The sequence below is a fragment of the Podarcis gaigeae genome (genome assembly GCF_964106915.1).
Source record: "Podarcis gaigeae genome assembly, chromosome: 13".
Taxonomy (NCBI): domain Eukaryota; kingdom Metazoa; phylum Chordata; class Lepidosauria; order Squamata; family Lacertidae; genus Podarcis; species Podarcis gaigeae.
The window spans coordinates 39,619,622-39,639,429 of record NC_139689.1 but is presented as its reverse complement, the minus strand read 5'-3'; the positions used below and the strand labels follow the sequence as shown (position 1 = coordinate 39,639,429).

General features: G+C 41.2%; 1 protein-coding gene across 1 annotated transcript in view; it reads left to right on the top strand.

Annotated features, from left to right (window-relative positions):
* The window catches only part of LOC310829901 (uncharacterized protein), a 169,979-nt gene that overhangs the window by 117,827 nt on the left and 32,344 nt on the right, over positions 1-19,808 (top strand). Inside the window, exons 17-23 of the mRNA XM_083708914.1 lie at positions 149-336; positions 1,092-1,703; positions 3,077-3,304; positions 5,252-5,331; positions 10,555-10,837; positions 12,017-12,871; positions 15,953-16,180. Coding sequence (XP_083565040.1) covers positions 149-336; positions 1,092-1,703; positions 3,077-3,304; positions 5,252-5,331; positions 10,555-10,837; positions 12,017-12,871; positions 15,953-16,180 — 2,474 coding nt within the window. The remainder of the gene's footprint in view (positions 1-148; positions 337-1,091; positions 1,704-3,076; positions 3,305-5,251; positions 5,332-10,554; positions 10,838-12,016; positions 12,872-15,952; positions 16,181-19,808) is intronic.

The window sequence follows — 19,808 nt, the reverse complement described above, 5'->3', positions numbered from 1 at the left end:
AAGCAACAACATAGGATATTTCCCACTGATACAGCATAAAATTCTTGTTGCAGTATTGTGCCAAAGAACTACCAGCATATTCTGGCCTTGGTATTTGCTGTCAAGGAGATTAATGAGAACCCCGAGATCTTACCTAATATCACCTTAGGATTCCACATCTATGACAGTTACTTCGATGAAAGGATGACCTACTGGGCTGCTCTGAACCTTCTCTCCACCCTTCTACCAAACTACAAGTGCAATATCCAGAAACACCTGATAGCAGTTATTGGGGGACTGGACTTGGATACCTCTGTCTACCTGGCAAACATCTTGGGCATCTTCAAGATTCCCCAGGTAAGATACAGTCTTGGGGTTTCCACACTCATTCACCATGATGTTTTCTATTCAGAAAGGATTTGTTTAATATAGAAATAGTTGTGAGAGACAAAGGAGAGTGATTCTGCCTTTCACAAAAAGTGTTCCCAGTGTGCTTTGCACAATTAAATAGAATGCATAGCATCAAGCTGTCAGGTGACATTAAGCTATCAGCATAATAAAAACATGTCTGCTCTAGGTAGCCATTCCTCTCCACCAAGCATCAGACTATGGATGAAGAGAAGGTAATGGGATGGTGGAAGAGTGCTCCTCTCACCCCACTTCCTTGTCCACACACACCTAAAAAACATGTATCCAAATTCCATTCTTCCAACTGACACCCTCTCACCTTTGCTCCATGGCCTACTGGTTGGAGACTGAAGCTGCTCACTTGCAAAGCTGGAAGCCTGCCGATCAGAAATCAGCTGCCCACACATTCTGGGACTTAATAGGGATTTTGTGTGTTAGTGGCTTGAGAGAGGAAGGGAAGGGAAGGGAAGGGAAGACGCCATGAAATCAGGAGCTGAAATGTTGTGGTGAAGCAACATGAAAGAAACAGGGGAGAGAAAAGCAGCAGTAGAGAAAAAGCCTAGAGATCACAGTGGATAAAGAAAAGGAGGGCAGAGGAACTTTGTGGAACCTGCCTTCTTAAGGCAACTGGCTCATTTTGCCCCCTGGGTTCAAATACCCAGTCCTTCTGCATTTATAAATAATGCTCCTTTATTTCCCTTTAGATCACTTATGGCTCCTTTGCCCCAGAGCATGCTGGTGAAAGCCAATCCACTTCCTTCTACAAGATGGTGCCCAATGAAGCCCATCAGTACACTGGAATTGTTGAGTTACTTTTGCACTTTGGCTGGACATGGGTTGGGTTGCTTGCTAGTGGAGACAGTGGAGAGAGGTTTATTCAGACCCTGAAACCTCTGCTCTCCCAGAAAGGCATTTGCTTGGCCTTCTCAGAGACAACCCTGAAAACGACATATATGGCTGAGTATTATGACATGTATCAACACTGGATTCAAATTTATCAAGTTATTATGGAAAGTAAAGCCAAGGTGGTGGTTTTCTATGGAGAAACAAAGTACATGCTCGCCATGAGAGACATAGTAGCTCTTGGTGAATTGGAAAATGTGACTAAGACGTCTGTAGGCAAGGTGTGGATTCTGACGGCACAGCTGGATTTCAAAGCATTGACCTATCAAATGAACGTGGATATGCAAGTCTTCCAGGGTTCCCTCTCCTTTAAAGTTCATTCAAATGTGGTACAAGGATTCAAAGCCTTTCTTCAGGCACAAAATCCTTTTGAGGCAAATGGAAATGGCTTTGTCAAGGAGTTCTGGGCACAGGTATTTCTCTGTTTATTTCCAAACTCCAATACAGAGGAGCAGGCCAGTGGAACCTGTACTGGAGAGGAGAAGCTGGAAGATCTCCCTTCATCTGCATTTGTGATGAGCATGGCTGGCCACAGCTACAGTCTTTATAATGCTGTCTATGCCACAGCACATGCTCTACATGCCATGTTCTTGTCCAGAACCAAATACAGGGCAGCGGTGGAAGGAGGGATGCAGGAGCTTTGGCCTTGGCAGGTAATGCCTCATGAGTTATAATTTGACATAGGCAATGATATGCAAAACAGTACCCTGAAAAATTGCAAGCTCTCACTACTAGACCACATTCTCCCCTTGTGTGCAGAGAAGCTGCTCATTAAGAACTAGCACAGGGAAGTATCAGGCCATCCTGCTTACAGCTGTTAAGCAGGAGGATCCTATTCTGCTCTGTCCTGCTTTTTTGTGGGCAACTTCCTTTGCGTACAGAGAACCTGTTAGTGAAGGCGGATCCAATCCGGCACTGTGCTGCTACTTCCAAAGGAGCTTCACTGCACACAAGTTACAGGGAGGATCCCAGCCTGGACTGAGATGAGTAGGAGAGAGCTGGCAGGGAGAGGCAGGTGGACCTGGAGAAAAATGTAGCTGTGGCTGGGGAAATGGGATGGGGAACAGCAAGGAAGAGGACTTTCAACCATTTTTTTTTTTTTAGTTTTTGCTGAGCTTGCTAAGCAAAGACTCTCCTCCCTGCAAGAGAGGGGAGTGGTTGTGGCTGGGAGCTGGACTCTGCCTCAAGCAGGGGGGTGTTTGCCCCCTGCCTCCCACTCACCTGCCTGGCGCCCTTGCCCTCGGCCAGGCACCCAACCAGGTGCCTTCAAGGGGGCATGTACAGCAGTCTGAATTGCTGCGGCGCCAGCCTCCAGCCCACCTTTTCTTGCCCATTAACCTTATATCACGTGTCCTTGTGTTTCATTCCACTGCGCGGGGTTTGGGTCCTCGAACCACAATATCATTCTTGCTGCACTCTTTGGTGAGAGAACCCCAGAAAAGAATTAAAATGGCAACTCATGCAGCAAATAAAGGCATGAAATGTAGGTGTTTAAACCTTAAAATGTACCCCTTCTAGCTGATCCCAAAATATCCCACTTCCTTACCACAAAGACAGGTCACATAATTAATAGGGTATACATTGTTTACTTGCAAAGCTCTTCAAAGGTCTGATTCATGTGCTTTTCCATACAGCAGTCAGTTGTGCAGGCAGTCAAACATAGCTTGGTTACAATAATGGCTACAGTACCTAAAATATTGGTATAGAAAACACTGCACAGAAAGACTGGAGGCATCGTGAGTGCCATATCCATTACCTCACAGTTACTATTTTTCTTCCAATGCAGCTCCATCCCTTTCTTAGGACTGTCTCCTTCAACAACTCTGCCGGAGAAACAGTATCTTTTGGTGAGAACAGGGAAGTAGAAGATGGCTTTGATATTACCAACATGGTCACTTTCCCAAATAACTCCTTCGTGAGGGTCAAGGTTGGAAGGGTGGATGTGGAGGCTACACCTGACCAGCCAGTCACCCTTGATGACAACAGAATAGTGTGGCACAGAAGCTTTCACCAGGTGAGGCATAGTTCCTACATCTATGAGAGATAGGAAAAGATAATGTTATTTTACTTACAGATCATCAGTCCAGCACATACCTGCCTTTCTAGCCAGATTCTAAACATTTTTTCTCCGCACTGTGTAAGAATAATAGAATCTTAGAGTTGGAAGTCATGTGGTCCGCGATGCAGGAATCACAACATAAGATGATCTTGCTGTCTCAGATCAATGCCCAACTAGTGCAGAATATTGCCATTGGCCAATCTTGTCCAGCAGCTGGATATGGCATGTGGCTTTTGACTTGGGGCTTTTTTTATCCCAGTGTATTTCATGAGTCTCTTGGGAAGAAGAAGAGGCAATAGCCGCAAACCTCTAATGAATTTCTTAGACATAATGTGTGTGTGTGTGTGTGAGAGAGAGAATCACCCCCAAGCTACCACACCTTTCAATTATACTAGGGTTGACCTATTTCAGGACCCCCTGAATCTCCCTCGACAAACATGCAAAAATCCCACAATTTTTCGTTTTACTTGCCAAAGATCCAGGACAAACCTCCACCTTCTAGAACTTTCCCCAGGACGCCGCTTCCGCCTTTGAAATCCCGGACATATGGCAGCCCTAATTTTATTGAGACACCTAAAACAAACCACAGGATGTGGGTGGTGCTGTGGGTTAAACCACAGAGCCTAGGACTTGCCGATCAGAAGGTTGGCGGTTCGAATCCCCGTGACGGGGTGAGCTCCCGTTGCTTGGTCCCTGCTCCTGCCAACCTAGCAGTTTGAAAGCACGTCAAAGTGCAAATAGAAAATAGGTACCGCTTCAGCGGGAAGGTAAACGCTGTTTCCGTGCGCTGCTCTGGTTCGCCAGAAGCGGCTTTGTCATGCTGGCCACATGACCTGGAAGCTGTACACCGGCTCGCTTGGCCAATAAAGTGAGATGAGTGCCACAACCCGAGAGTCGGTCACGACTGGACCTAATGGTCAGGGGTCCCTTTACCTTTAAGACAAACCACACATTCCATTATTCATGTTCCTTTTTAAAAAACAAGAAGTGTGCTTATGCTAGCCACTTGTATCCTAAGGAAAAAGGAACTGTAGGCATGGGTGGAGGAGAATTTCATATTGTCTACAATTTTATACCTCTCAGACTAGTACACATATTGGAACAGGTTTCAAATTTCTGTGGATCTTATGGTATAGTCTCAACTCAAAAAAGTATCAATATTGTTTGAACAATACATCTGGTAGGATTAAATACACTTGAAAATGTATCTGTTAAGATAAAATGCATGGCTGTGAAGGGGGCTTCTAAGAACATTTGGCTGAACTTGTTTAGATGACTCCTCATATTTGGGGACTGAGATAAGAACAGAAAATTCCAAATAACAGGGAGGCTTCTCAGCGTGTTCAGCCTGTCAGAGCTGTCTGCTTAGTATGCAGAGATGATTGGTGGAACAGCTATGGGAACAATTTGGGCAGAGCTGGTGAGACCACACTCCACAAGGTCTCCACATTAGTAGATCATTTTTGGCGCTACGCTTCTGTCATCTTCACAAAGCATGATTATTATTTTTTACACTTGCTGCGATTGGAAAATTGGAGGTGTGAAAGGTATTACTTTATATATGGGGACAAAAGGGGGCATGGCTGGCAAAGATGAACCCCCAATCCCCTTCCCTATTTCAGCTGTCATGCATTCTTTCTGAATGCCAGAAAGGGGCTAAAACATGGTCAGTTTCAGCATTATTTTGATTTATTATTTTTTTTTAAAAACCATGAAGAACCAAATGAGTAGCCTGGCACTGTGTTTCGAATAAGTAGTTTGGTGTCTTCCTACTGCCAGCTGGAAGAAAAAAGTAACCAAAAGTGCTACTTACTTCTCTGTGCTAAATGGTTTATCTGTTTCTTTAAATGAGCAGGTTCCACCTATTTCTGTATGTAACCCAAATTGCCCTCCTGGTTCCAGGAAGGAGAAGAAGGAGGGGGAGCCATTCTGCTGCTATGGTTGTGCTCCATGTCCTCAAGGCAAGATTTCGTCCCAGAAGGGTAAGAGACACAGGATATACGATTTTCAAAAATAAGGCATGTTAGAAGTTGCGGAAAAGGATAAATAAAGAATTGGTAACCTTTGCATTTTTGTACATATTGTTTGATTGGAGAACTGCATCGCAAATGTTTAGAGAAGTACAAATTTTAAGGAAAATTTTACTTTGGTTTACGTGTTGATTCAAGGAGTGCAATTTAGATATCTTTCTCATTCAAGTGGCATAAAAACCAAATTGTCTCCATACCAATTGCTAGATAGCCCCCATAAAGGATTAGGGACCCACTCCTAAAAAGAATAGGTTTGTCACCCATGATGTAATCTTTGTCACAGGTGAAAATACAGCAGGCAATTTTGAATTAAATGCACCAGTGATATCACTTGGTATGAGACACCTATCTTAATTAAGGCAATAACAAACAAACATGTGTCTGATTGATTCGCGATCACACACCTGGGCAGGGTGTAATGGGTTCAGCAAAGGGTGTGGAACGGGGCTGGGAATGGAACCTCTGTGGAAATGGTCATGGACTGTGCCTGTTCTGGACAATAAAAAAATGTGGTTTATGAGAAGTTAGCAAGCCATCACAGGACACCCTGCATAACCCAACACAAAAGCTGAGGTGGGATTCTCATGTATCGCTTTCAATCTGGTTATTCTGGAAATATCTGTGGTACCTCTGTGATTTCTATACTTGCAGCATTAGCAGTTGCTCTAATCTAAAATCTAAAAAGTATCTAAAATGTAAAATCTCAATGTATTATTTTCTTTCCAGACATGGTTGACTGTGTTGCATGCCCCGAAGATCATTATCCACACAGGAACCAATCACAATGTATTCCAAAGACCATCACCTTCCTGTCCTTTATAGATCCTCTAGGAATGAGCTTAGAATTGTTGGCTCTTTCTCTCTCTCTCCTCACAATATTAGTCCTTGCCATCTTCATTAAACACCAGGACACACCACTTGTCAGAGCAAACAATCGGGACCTCACCTACACTCTCCTCACTTCCCTCCTGCTCTGCTTCCTCTGCCCATTGATCTTCCTCAGCCCTCCAGAAAGAGTGAGCTGCCTGCTCCGACAAATGGCTTTTGGCCTTGTTTTCACAGTGACCGTTTCTTGTGTTCTGGCCAAAATGATCACGGTGGTTCTGGCCTTTGTGGCCACCAAACCAGGATCCAGAATGAGGAAGTGGGTGGGGAAAAGACTGGCAAGCTCTATTGTGATTTCTTGTTCCCTTATCCAAGCAGGCCTTTGCAGTGTGTGGTTAGGAATTTTCCCCCCATTTCCTGATTCTGACATGCACTCTGCGATGAGGGAAATCATTCTAGGCTGCCACGAAGGGTCAGTTGCCCTGTTTTACTGTGTCCTGGGCTACATGGGCTTTTTGGCCATTATCAGCTTTGTTGTGGCCTTTTTTGCCAGGAAACTGCCTGAGAGCTTCAATGAGGCCAAATTCATCACCTTCAGTATGTTCTTGTTTTGTAGTGTTTGGATCTCCTTTGTTCCGGTCTACCTGAGCACCAAGGGGAAATACATGGTGGCTGTGGAGATCTTCTCCATCTTGGCCTCCAGTGCTGGGATACTGGGCTCCATCTTTGCTCCCAAATGCTACATCATTGTGTTGAGGCCTGATCTGAACAGCAAAGAGCAGTTAATAAAGAGGAAATAGAAAATTAGCATGTCCTCTCTGTTTTTTGTTCTATGATAATATGGACACCTACATCATACATTTACCGTGCATTTTATGGCAATTTAATCTCTCTTTATCCACACCATTCAATTTTGTTGTATTTTACATGTTGCAATTCCTATGTGCAATTTCTTTTAAAATCCCCTGTGGTCTCTCTGAGGCAGGAGCACCTCATCTTGTTTTAACCCTAAGGCTTATTTGGAAACCAAAAAACTGTCATGAGTACCATAAAATATTGAGACCTGACTAGAACTTCAGAGGGTAATTGATTAGAAACTGAATAGGAAGAAATAATACACTGAGAGGCAATTTCTTCCTTTTTAAAAAAAGTCTCATTCCTTTCTAGGTTATTTTTGTCTGGGTAAGGTTTCAGTAGAGTTGCTACTGTCATGATTAGCCATTCTCTGAGGTTTCAGTACAGTGAGTCCCCACTTACCTGGTGATTATGTTCAAGTGCCCCCACACATAAATGAAGATCGGATAAGTGGGGAGCACCCTCTAAAACCTTTTGAATATTTTCTCTACTGTTCTCTCTCCATTCCAGATAAAAAATACTGCATCTAAAATACCCACATCTGGAATTTTGGGGGCAGACTGGGAGATGTGTGGAAAAGTTGCTGCTTCTATGCACATTAGCTGTCAGGTGGGGGGGGGCTGAATAGCGCAAACAACCCCCTGCTGTAACTCCAGTCTCTGCCCTCACAAGCCATGAGAACTCTCCAGCTCTCCCTCCATAACTGGGTATTAATTAAATTATTTCAATATTATTCATGTGCTGTGGGGGATGCCTGTAGTCATGGGCAATATATGCTAAACAATCCCTGGAGGGTTTTTTAAACTTAGAATTCAATAAACTTAGAATTCAATAAATACCAATTTTGGTACTTTTAATGGGCAGAATGCTTCTGAATGAATATTTTGGAGTAAAAGCATTTTGAACTTGAGTGAAATTAAGCTACATTTTATTAGAAAATACCACCATTCACTACTTTTTATTTATTACTTCTATATATTTCTCCCTCCAACTAGTTGTGAGGTGCTTTTCTATCAGGAACACAAATAGTTGTTTGTGGGAATCTCTCAACGAAGAGTTTGTGCCCCCAAAATGGATCTTGGTATCCAGAGCATTCTTATTTTTTTTGATTCCTATTTTTCCTTGCTACCAACGCAAACCACCTACAAAACTCATTCTTTTCACCAATCTTTCGTCTCGGTATAATTGTCAGAAAACTAATGAACTGGTGTTCAGGTGAGAAATTTTAGGAAGTCATGTTAATCATTTGCACTGGTCAGCAGTGATAAGAGACTGGCCCACTGTTCTTCTCTTCCTCATTGCTCTTAATTCTGCATGCCCTTTGTTGTTCCATAAACAGTCAGAAACCACCTTGAATGAAAGATCAGAAACAGAGTTGTTATTATTATGTTTGGTTATTTTCTGATGTTCCTGATGTAAAGAGAGCTTGTTATTATCTCACCTATAATTATCACACTCAGTCTCCCTTGGATAATGTCTCAGTAGATTTCCAGAGAATACTAACCAATGTCAAAACATGGGTATTATAGTAGCTTCTTGCCATTCTTTACAAGGGAGAGGACAGAGGAAGAGGAAGGATTTTAACTATTTTCTTAATCAAGTTATAAAATAGGATTTTAATCTGTGAATTGTTAGAGAAGTGCTGTTTGTGATGAGGCAGAATATTGTACTGAGGTTGGTTGTGAAGCAAGGTTCATGTGCTGGATGGAAATAAGGGTGTTTGATGAGAAAGAATATTTTCTTCAGTATGCTGAAGTTTATTGTGCCCCTTCTCTTTCATCTGCCACATCTGGTGTGCAAACATACCACGAGTTGCACTGTCCATGATCTGTCCAGAATTCCACATGAATACTACCAACCTGGTCATCTTATAGTTGGCGGACTTGCTTCTCACCTCTTTGCTGCTTTTGACGAAGAAGACTTCAAAGAAAGGCTAACTACCCATCAACTTCTTAATACCTTGTAAATAATTGAAATGTCCACTAACCAAATGATACTGAAATATCCCACAGCTCTAACCTGCTCTATTCAGAAGCTAGTTCCACTGATTTCAGGGGGACTTACATCCTGGCAGATGGTGGGGGGCATTTACAAAGCTGAAAAGTTGGCTTGGAAGAAGGGAGATGCAGATCTGAATGTGTCAGTGAGATGAGAGAGCCTGGTCTTGTTGATGTTTCTCTCCTCCCCACATCCCACCAAATCTCTTCCAAGGAGAGTTTGACAAGAGGAGGACTCAAAGATTAAACCTCCCTAGTTTAAGATGGAAAGCCCTTCTCTGTTCTTAATCTTCACCTCAGAAACTCTCATGTGAGGGGTCTTAAAGGCTCACCTCCCCTTTGAGGTGGCACTCAAAGATCCAAGCCAGGCTAGATGAATGTAATATTTTAGACTGAATCAGATACATTCAGACTTTATTCAGCTGAAGGTAGTGATCACTGAAGAAATGTCAGTTAACTGTCAGTTGGGAGAAGTGTTGAGGGAGGTATGAGTTCCAATTAAGTGGTAAAGAACAGATTTTTCCAGAGGTAAATGGCAGGACTAGGGGAAGTCTGAATGAGCCCTACATTAAGCTAAAATTCTGCCCAGTTCATACCAGGAGAAAATTATAAAAGCACATTAAAGGAGCTCAGCTGTCCAAGCAGCCAGGAACATAGTCTGAGGAGTTTGACAGTCAGAGGCAGATTGTACCTAGCTGCTAAACCAATCTGTGTGTGAACTGGACAGGAGCGAGGCCTAAGGAAGTTGGTATGAGAGAAAATTATTTAGATGCTGGTGTTAGCAGCAGGATCTTTTGGATCTTCAAAAAGTGTAGTCAAGTACAGGGTGAGTCCTTTAAAAGAGGCCCCGTGGATACAGAACACAAATGCTCCATGGGGCCTCTTTTAAAAGACTCACCCTGTATATGATGGACCCCAAAGTTAATATCAATATTTTTTATTGGGAAGCGGGGAATTCAAATCAGTTCATATTTAAAGGTGAAGCTACCAAAATTTGTTTGCTTTAAAAATATATCAAAACTAAAACATAGCCATCATTTGAAATTCACACTTCTCCAAATTGTTCAGTACAGTTCTCCAACCAAACCATGTAAACAAAAATGAATATATGAACATAAAGTGTCCATAAAAATGCATATATTGGTGCAAGTGCAATAAAAGTGGAATACAATGCATCGGGTTACAGACGCTTCAGGTTACAGACTCCGCTAACCCAGAAGTAGTACCTCTGGTTAAGAACTTTACTTCAGGATGAGAACAGAAATTGTGCGACAGTGGCGTGTCTGCAGCAGGAGGCCCCATTAGCTAAAGTGGTACCTCAGGTTAAGAACAGTTTCAGGTTAAGAATGGACCTCCAGAATGAATTAAGTTCTTAACCCGAGGTACCACTGTATATTAGGGCACTATTTCCACTAAAATACTGAAGAATCATAAAGAGGCCTGTTTAAAACATGTATAGCATATCTCCCAATGATACAGCAAAAAATTCTTGTTGCAGTGTTGTGCCAAAGAACTACCAGCATATTCTGGCCTTGGTATTTGCTGTCAAGGAGATCAATGAGAACCCCAAGATCTTACCCAATATTACACTGGGATTCCACATCTATGACAATTACTTTGATGAAAGGATGACCTACCAGGCTGCTATGAACTTTCCCTCCACACTTATGCCCAATTACGAGTGCAAAATCCAGAAACACCTGGTGGCAGTTATTGGGGGACTGGACTTTGATACCTCTGTCTACCTGGAAAACATCTTGAGGATCTACAAGATTCCCCAGGTAAGATACTGCCTTGGGGATTTCACACAGATTCACCATGATCCTTTCTATCCAGAAAGTATTTGTTTAATATAGAAATAGTTGTGAGTGACAAAGGAGAGTGATTCTGCCCTTCACAAAAAGTGTTCCCAGTGTGCTTTGCACAATTAAATAGAATGTGTAGCATCAAACTGTCAGTGTCTATGGATGGAGAGAAGGTAATGTGATGATGGAAGAGTGCTCATCTCACCCCACTTCCTTATCCACACACACCTAAAAACATGTATCCAAATTCCATTCTTCCAACTGACACCCTCTCACCTTTGCTCCATGGCCTACCAGATGGAGACTGAAGCTGCTCTCTTGCAAAGCTGGAAGCCTGCCTATCAGGAGTCAGCTGCTGACACATTGTGGCACTTGATGTGAATTCTCAATATAATTGGTTTAAGAGAGGGAAGAATGGCAGATGCAGCTGATAGACTATATGCAACTGGCAGAGATGACCGGCAGAATCCGTGACCTGGGAGAAGAAAGGATTGAAGAAGACTGGAAGAAAATTAAATTTTTTTTACAAAAATATTGTAATTTGATTGAATGTTAAGAAGGATGCTTGATCATAAATAACTGGCCACCACTAAACTAGATTGGAATTCGATGATAAGTGAGATTAAGGAAAAGACAAACCCTTTGGGAGAACTATTAGATTATATTTAAACGAGCGGATATAAGATTGCAAACAAGATGATAATTTGCTTGAAAAAACTTCTTAACACTGTAAGTGGGAGCAGGAGACGTGAGGAAGCCCAAACAAGTTATGAAATTCTGTTATGATATAAGCAATGTTGTTTGTTACTTATGCTTTTCTTTTACAAAAATCTTAATAAATATTTATATATAAAAAAATAAAAATAAAAAATAAGAGAGGAAGGAAGGGAAGACGCCATGAGAGCAGGTGCTGAAATGCTGTGGTGAAACAAAGGAAGAGAGGAAAGCAGGAGTGCAGGAAACTGGGCATGCAGGGATGGCAGAGAAGAAGCTGGAGGCAGAGAAACACAGGGTGCAATCTGCCACCCCTCCCAGCTTTCTGGAACCTGCCTTCTTAAGGCAACTGGCTCATTCTGCCTCCTATGTGAATATGCCTTCGATGCACATACCCAGTCCTTCTGCAATAATACATGATGCTACTGTATTTCCGTTTAGCTCATTTATGGCTCCTTTGCCCCAGAGGATGCTGGTCAAAGCCAATCCACTTCCTTCTACAAGATGGTGCCCAATGAAGCCCATCAGTACACTGGGATTGTTGAGTTACTTCTGCACTTTGGATGGATGTGGGTTGGTTTGCTTGCTAGAGAAAGTGAAGGTGGAGAGAGATTTATTCAGACCATGAAACCTCTGTTGTCTCAGAAAGGCATTTGCTTGGCCTTCACAGAGACAAACCTGAAAATGACATATTTGGCTGAGTATTATGTGATGTATCCCTACTGGATCCAAATTTATCAAGCTATTATGGAAAGTGAAGCCAAAGTGGTGGTTGTCTATGGAGGAACAAAGTCCATGCTTATCTTGAGATCCATGGTAGCACTAGTTGAAGTGGAAAATGTGACCAAGACATCTGTGGGCAAGGTGTGGATTCTGACAGCACAACTGGATTTCACGGCATTGACCTATCAAATGAACCTGGATATGCAAGTCTTCCATGGTTCCCTCTGCTTTACAGTTCATTCAAATGTGGTACAAGGATTCAAATCCTTCCTTGAGGCACAAAATCCTTTTGAGGCAAATGGAAATGGCTTTGTCAAGGAGTTCTGGGCACAGGTATTTCTCTGTTTATTTCCAAACTCTGGTACAGAGGAGCAGGCCAGTGGAACCTGCACTGGAGAGGAGAAGCTGGAGAATCTCATTTCATCTGCTTTTGAGATGACCATGTCTGGCCACAGCTACAGTCTTTACAATGCTGTCTATGCAACGGCACATGCTTTACATGCCATGTTCTTGTCCAGGACCAAATACAAATCTGTGGTGGAAGGAGAGATCCAGGAGCTTTGGCCTTGGCAGGTAATGCCTCTCAGAAGATGTAATTTATCTGACATAGGCAGTGATATGCAAAACTACTGATTTTTTACTCCTCTCCCATACTTCATATAATGCCCTTCTCATAATATGATTTAAAAATCCTTTGTGGGATTTAACCTTGTTTTTAATTAATATCCAGTCCTTAATCCATGTCCAGCACACTGCCTCAAAGTACAATTTAAGGTCAGGAACCGTGAAATCTCCTTTTTCCTTCAACTCTGTTGGTAGCTTAAATTTTATGCGTGGTTTTTTCCCTTGCCAAAAAACTTGGCAAGGTCTTTCTGCCATTCCTTAAAACACTTTATGCCTCTAATTATAGGTATTGTTTGGAACATAAAAATCATCTTTATAACTGTGGATATATTCTCCCCCACAGGGACAAATTTAATTTTCCCCAAGTCTCTAATTCTTTTTTTATTTCCTTCCACTTCTTCTCATAATTGTCCTTATATAAGTTTATATTCTTATTGGTGATCCAAACCCCCAAATAATTTACCTTATTGGCTACCTTTAAACCTGTTGTATTTTCCAGTTCCTCTTGTTCCAACTTACATAAATTTTTCGTTAATAATTTGGATTTTCCTTTATTCAGTTTGAACCCCGAGACCTTCCCAAATTCTTCCAGTTGTGCAAGCGTTTTTTGGATACTTTTCACAGGGTTTTCAGTGGTTACGATTACATCATCTGCAAAGGCTTTAATTTTATAGTATTGAGTTCCTAGGTTAATTCCTCTTATGTTTTTATCCTTTCTTATTGCTATTAAAAGTGGTTCCAAGGTGGAAATAAAAAGAAGTGATGAGAGAGGGCACCCCTGTCTTGTCCCCCTTTCGATGCTGAACTCTTCGGTGATCTCGTTATTTATTAGCAGTTTTGCTTTTTGGTTATCATATATCACACTAATTCCATTAATTATTCTCTCCCCTATGTCCAGACCTTTGAAAGTTTCCAATAGGAAATTCCATGATACTCTATCAAAAGCTTTTTCTGCATCAACCAATAACATGGCCATCTTTTTACTTGGTTTCATTTCCACATACTCCAACAGGTCAATTATTATTCCTGTATTGTCTTTTATATGTCTATCCGGTAAGAAGCCCGCCTGATCTCTGCTGATTATTTTGTTTAGAGTCTTTTTTAATCTATTAGCCATCACCCCAGCATAGATTTTATAGTCTGTATTCAACAGGGAGATTGGTCTATAATTTTTCATGTCTGTCAACTCCACTCCCTGTTTCGGGATTAGAGTGATCAGTGCTTCTTTCCATGATTGTAGTATATCTTTCCTTCCCAGTATATTATTCATTATTCTTTGTAATATAGGGAGGATTACTTCTTCCAGGTTCTTATAGTACATTAATGTGATTCTGTCAAGACCTGGCGATTTGCCACTCTTCATTTTTTTTTTATTACTTGTGCTCTTTCATCTATTTCTATATTGGAGTTTAGGGCCTCAACTTCTTCTTTTTCAATTATTGGTAATTTATTTTGTTGTAAAAACTCTTCCATTTTATTAATCTCTAATTGTTCTTGTTTATACAAATCTTTATAAAAGTTTAAGAATTTTATTTTTATTTTTACTGGGTCTGTTATTTCCTCCCCTTGGTCCAAAATTTTATTTATAACTTTTTTTGTTTGCTTTTCCTTTATCATCCATGCTAACAACTTACCGGGCTTATTGGCAGATTCAAAATACCTTTGTTTTGCCCATTGAATTTTATTTTCTACTTCCTTATTTAATATACTAGAGATATGGGATTGCAAATATCTTTATTTTTTGTAATATTTCATGACTTTTTGGATTTTTGATCAACTCTTTTTCATTAATTCTTATCTGTTTAGTTAGCTCTTCGATATTATTGTCTTTTATCCTCTTCAGTCTAGCCATTTGTTGTATTCCAAGACCCCTCATGTATGCTTTACTTGTGTCCCAAACTACATTTATATCTGTATTTTGTTTCCCATTTATCTCCGAAAAATTCCGCTAACTTTATTTTTGCTTGTGTCAGCCATTGGTCGTCTCTCCATATCTCATTGTTCATCCTCCACCTTCCCTTTGTTTGCTTTTTAATTTCCATATGTATTGTTACTGGATTATGGTCTGATATAGTCCTTCCCAGAATTTCTGCTTTTTCTAAGAAGAGGGTCAGCCCTTTAGAAATCAAGATAGCATCAAACTTCCCCCCTGATTTTTTAGCTTCCGAGAAGTGTGTAATATCTTTCCCCTTAGGGTGTTTAATTCTCCATGAGTCATAAAGGTCAAAATTATCCACCATCTGGAAAAATTTCAAGCTCCAGTGTAAGAGCACATTCTCCCCTTGTGTGCAGAAAAGCTACTCATGGAGTAAGACAGTGAAGTGCCAGACCTGTCCCATTTTTGTGTGAGCAACTTCCTTTGCATGCAGAGAACCTGTTAGTGGGGTCTTGGAATACAACCGACCCAACCCTGCACTGTGCAGATACAATCCTGCACTGTGCTGCTGCTTCCAAAGCAGCATCACTGCACAGAAGTTACAGGGAGATCTCAGCCTAGACTGAGACGAGTAGGAGACAGCTGGCAGGTGGAGCTGGAGAAAAAAGTAGCTGTGGCTGGGGAAATGGGATGGGGAACAGCAAGGAAGAGGATTTTAAACGTGTTTTTTAGTTTTTGCTGAGCTTGCTAAACAATATCATTCTTGTTGGACTCTTTGGTGAGAGAACCCCAGAAGAGATTTAACATGGCAACTCATGCAGCAAATAAAGGCATGAAATTTAGGTGTTAAAACCTTAAAATGTACCCCTTCTAGTTGATCCCAAAATACACCACTTCCTTAGCATAAAGACAGGTTACATAATTAATAGGTTGTACATTGTTTACTTGCAAAGCTCTTCAAAGGTCAGATTCATGTGCTTTTCCATACAGCAGTCAGTTGTGCAGGCAGTCAAACACAGCTTGGAACAAAAATGGCTACAGTTCCTAAAATATTGGTATAGAAAACACCGTACAGACAGACTTGAGGCATCATGAGTGCCAAAAAGGAGAGACATATTCATTACCTCACAGTTCCTATTTTTCTTCCAATGCAGCTCCGTCCCTTCTTCAGGACTGTCTCCTTCAACAACTCTGCTGGAGAAACAGTATCTTTTGGTGAGAACAGGGAAGTAGAAGCTGGCTTTGATATCACCAACATGGTCACTTTTCCAAATAACTCCTTTGTGAGGGTCAAGGTTGGAAGGGTGAGTGTAGAGGCTACACCTGACCAGCCATTCACCCTTAATGACAACAGAATGGTTTGGCACAGAAGCTTTCACCAGGTGGGCCATAATTCCTACATCCATGAGATATAGGAAAACAATGGTATTGCACTTTTAGATTTTGCTCTGCACTACATAAGAACATAATGTGAGCTTGCTGGATCAGTCCAATGGCCCATCTTGACCAGGATAACACCCATGGCCAGTCTTGTCCTGCATCTTGATATGGCATGCATGTGACTGTTACCTTGTGTGTCTCTCTATCCCAGGGTATTTCATGAGTCTCTTGTCAAGAATAAGGGGTTTGTTGCTCTGATGGGAAGGAAGCAGGGACTATTGAGTTTGTCGGCAGCTGTTTTTCTCACCAACAGTGGAATGAGGAAATTGATTTCTTAGACTGAGGAAGACTCAAACAATGGGGGCCAAAGAATTTTTTAAAAAAATCAGTCGCCCCCTCCAAAGAGGCTCTCTTCCCTACATATCTTTAGGCGCCAGGTGAAAACATACCTCTTCTCCCAGTTTGTTGTCAGATTAAAGTATCTCTGGCCTTTTGATCTGCGGTTGATATTGTTTGAGTTGTTACCATGTAAGGTACAGGTAGGTAGCCGTGTTGCTCTGCCATAGTCGAAACAAAATCTGAAGAAGTGTGCATGCACACAAAAGCTCATATCAATAACAAACTTAGTTGGTCTCTAAGGTTCTACTGGAATGATTTTTTTTTAATTTTGTTTCATGTAAGGTAGATATTTATGATTTTATACAGAAAATGACCCTGTGATCAGAGGGTCAAACAAACAATCCTGGTTGTTAGAGTAGCCAACTAGATACCTGTGGGAAACCTACAGGTTGGATTTGAGCACAAGATCACTCTCCACACAGTCTCCAGATTTGTAGCTCATTCTTGGGACTATGAAGACTTACAACACCTTCTAAAAATGACACCAAAGAAGGATGTTCTTCTCATTATAGGGGATTGGAATGCTGAAGTACGGAGTAAAGAGACAAAAGGAACAACTGGCAAGTTTGACCTTAGAGTTCAAAACGAAGCAGAGCAAAGGCTAATAGAGTTCTGTCAAGAGAACAAGCTGGTTATCACAAACACTCATTTCCAACAACACAAGAGATGACTCTGCACATGGATATCACCAGATGGGCATCATCAAAATCAAATTGATTATATCCTCTGCAGCCAAAGATGGAGAAGCTCTATACAGTCAGCGTGATCACTGCAAATGGTGACAGCAGTTACGAAACTAAAAGACACCTGCTTTTTGGGAGAAAAGACAGCATCTTAAAAAGCAGAGGACGAGATGGTTGGATAGTGTTCTCGAAGCTACCAGTATGAGCTTGACCAAACTGCAGGAGGGAGTGGAAGACAGGAGTGCCTGGCGTGCTCTGGTCCATTGGGTCATGAAGAGTCGGACATGACTAAACGACTAAACAACAACATGGGGACAATAGGAGCTGTGCTGGTGAAGATGAATTCTCAATCCTCTTCCCCATTTGCATCCTCATGCATTCTTCGTGAATGCCTGAAAGGGGCTCAAACATGGTAAGTTTCAGCATCATTATTTTTAATGTATTTTTCTTAATTAAATTTTGTTTAACAATTTAAAATAATCATTTTGTTGTTGTTGTTTAGTCGTTTAGCCATGTCCGATTCTTCGTGACCCCATGGACCAGAGCACGCCAGGCACTTCTGTCTTCCACTGCCTCCCTCAGTTTGGTGAAATTCATGCTGGTAGCTTCGAGAACACTATCCAACCATCTCGTCCTCTGTCATCCCCTTCTCCTTGTGGCCTCCATCTTTCCCAACATCAGGGTCTTTTCCAGGGAGTCTTCTCTTCTCATGAGGTGGCCAAAGTATTGGAGCCTCAGCTTCAGGATCTGTCCTTCCCGTGAGCACTCAGGGCTGATTTCCTTAAGAATGGATAGGTTTGATCTTCTTGCAGTCCATGGGACTCTCAAGAGTCTCCTCCAGCACCATAATTCAAATGCATCAATTCTTTGGCGATCAGCCTTCTTTATGGTCCAGCTTTCACTTCCATACATCACTACTGGGAAAACCATAGCTTTTACTATACGGACCTTTGTTGGCAAGGTGATGTCTCTGCTTTTTAAGATGCTGTCTAGGTTTGTCATTGCATTTCTCCCAAGAAGCAGGCGTCTTTTAATTTCGTGGCTGCTGTCACCATCTGCAGTGATCATGGAGCCCAAGAAAATAAAATCTCTCACTGCCTCCATTTCTTCCTCTTCTATTTGCCAGGAGGTGATGGGACCAGTGGCCATGATCTTTGTTTTTTTGATGTTGACTTGTCATCTGCTCTTCCTCAGTAGCATGTTCCGACCTGAGGGGCTTATCTTCCAGCGTCATAACTTTTATATGCCTGTTGTCTTTGTCCATGGAGTTTTCTTGGCAGGGATACTGGAGTGGCTTGCCGGTTCCTCCTCCAGGTGGATCACGTTTGGTCAAAACTCTCCACTATGACCTGTTTATCTTGGGTGCCCTGCTCGGCATAGTTCATAGCTTCTCTGAGTTATTCAAGCCCCTTCGCCATGGCAAGGCAGTGATCCATGAAGGGGAAATACTCATTTTAACATCCTTATAATATCAATGACTTCCCTTCTTCTCTTTCCATGGTTTCTTTTACATATCATAAATCCCTGCATATTTTATATTTATTAATTTATAGAGACTGCATCCCACTTCAATACTTTTAATTTCCCTATTTGTCCTTATATTCTGAAGCAATATTTCTAACAGCAATGGAGATAGGGGACACCCTTGTCTTGTTCCTTTTTCTATTTTGCATTTGTATAAAGGAATATTATTTATTAAAAAAAATTGCGGATTGATTGGTATAGATCACTTTAATTGCAGCCAGGAAAGAATTACCATTTTCTCTAATACTTTAATAAAAAATGACCATTAAATATAATCAAAGGCTTTCTCTGCATCTAAAAATATTAATGTGGCCTGTTGTTCATTTCTCACTTCCACACACTCTCTTAACTTAATTGCATTTCTTACATTGCCCTTCATTTGTTGGCCTGGTAGGAACCCAGCTTGGTCTCCATGGACTGACTTAGTCAATGTCTTTTTTAGTCTGTTAGCTACAATTGTAGCAAATAGTTTATAGTCACAGTTCAATAAAGAAATAGGTCTGAAATTTTTTGTCTTTGCTAAGTCACTATCTTGTTTAGCGATCAGGGTAATAAATACGGGTGCATTCAAACCTGGCCAATTTTCTTTGGGTACTCGGGGTATGTTACAATCACTCAATTAAGATTCCATTTTCTCACAGTCCTCTTTTCCACAGTGATATAATGAAGTATAATTTTTTCAAATACTTTCCTTATTTCTTTTGGGTTAATCAAATATTTATCCCCATCCATAATATTATTTATTGTCTGATTCACTCCTTCTTTTTTAAGTTGTCATGCCAACAGTTTACCAGGCTTATTGGCAAATTTAAAAAAAGTATGTTTCATTACTTTAATTTTCTGTTCAAACCTTTGATTAACTAACATCAAAAATTGTGTGTATTTTTAAAAAAAACACATGAAAAAGAAAATGAGTAGCTTGGCACCGAGTTTTGAATGAGTAGTTTAGTGTCTTCCTACTGCTGGATGGAAGAGAATGGAAACAAAAAGTGCTAATGATTACTGTGTGCTAAAATGTTTAAGT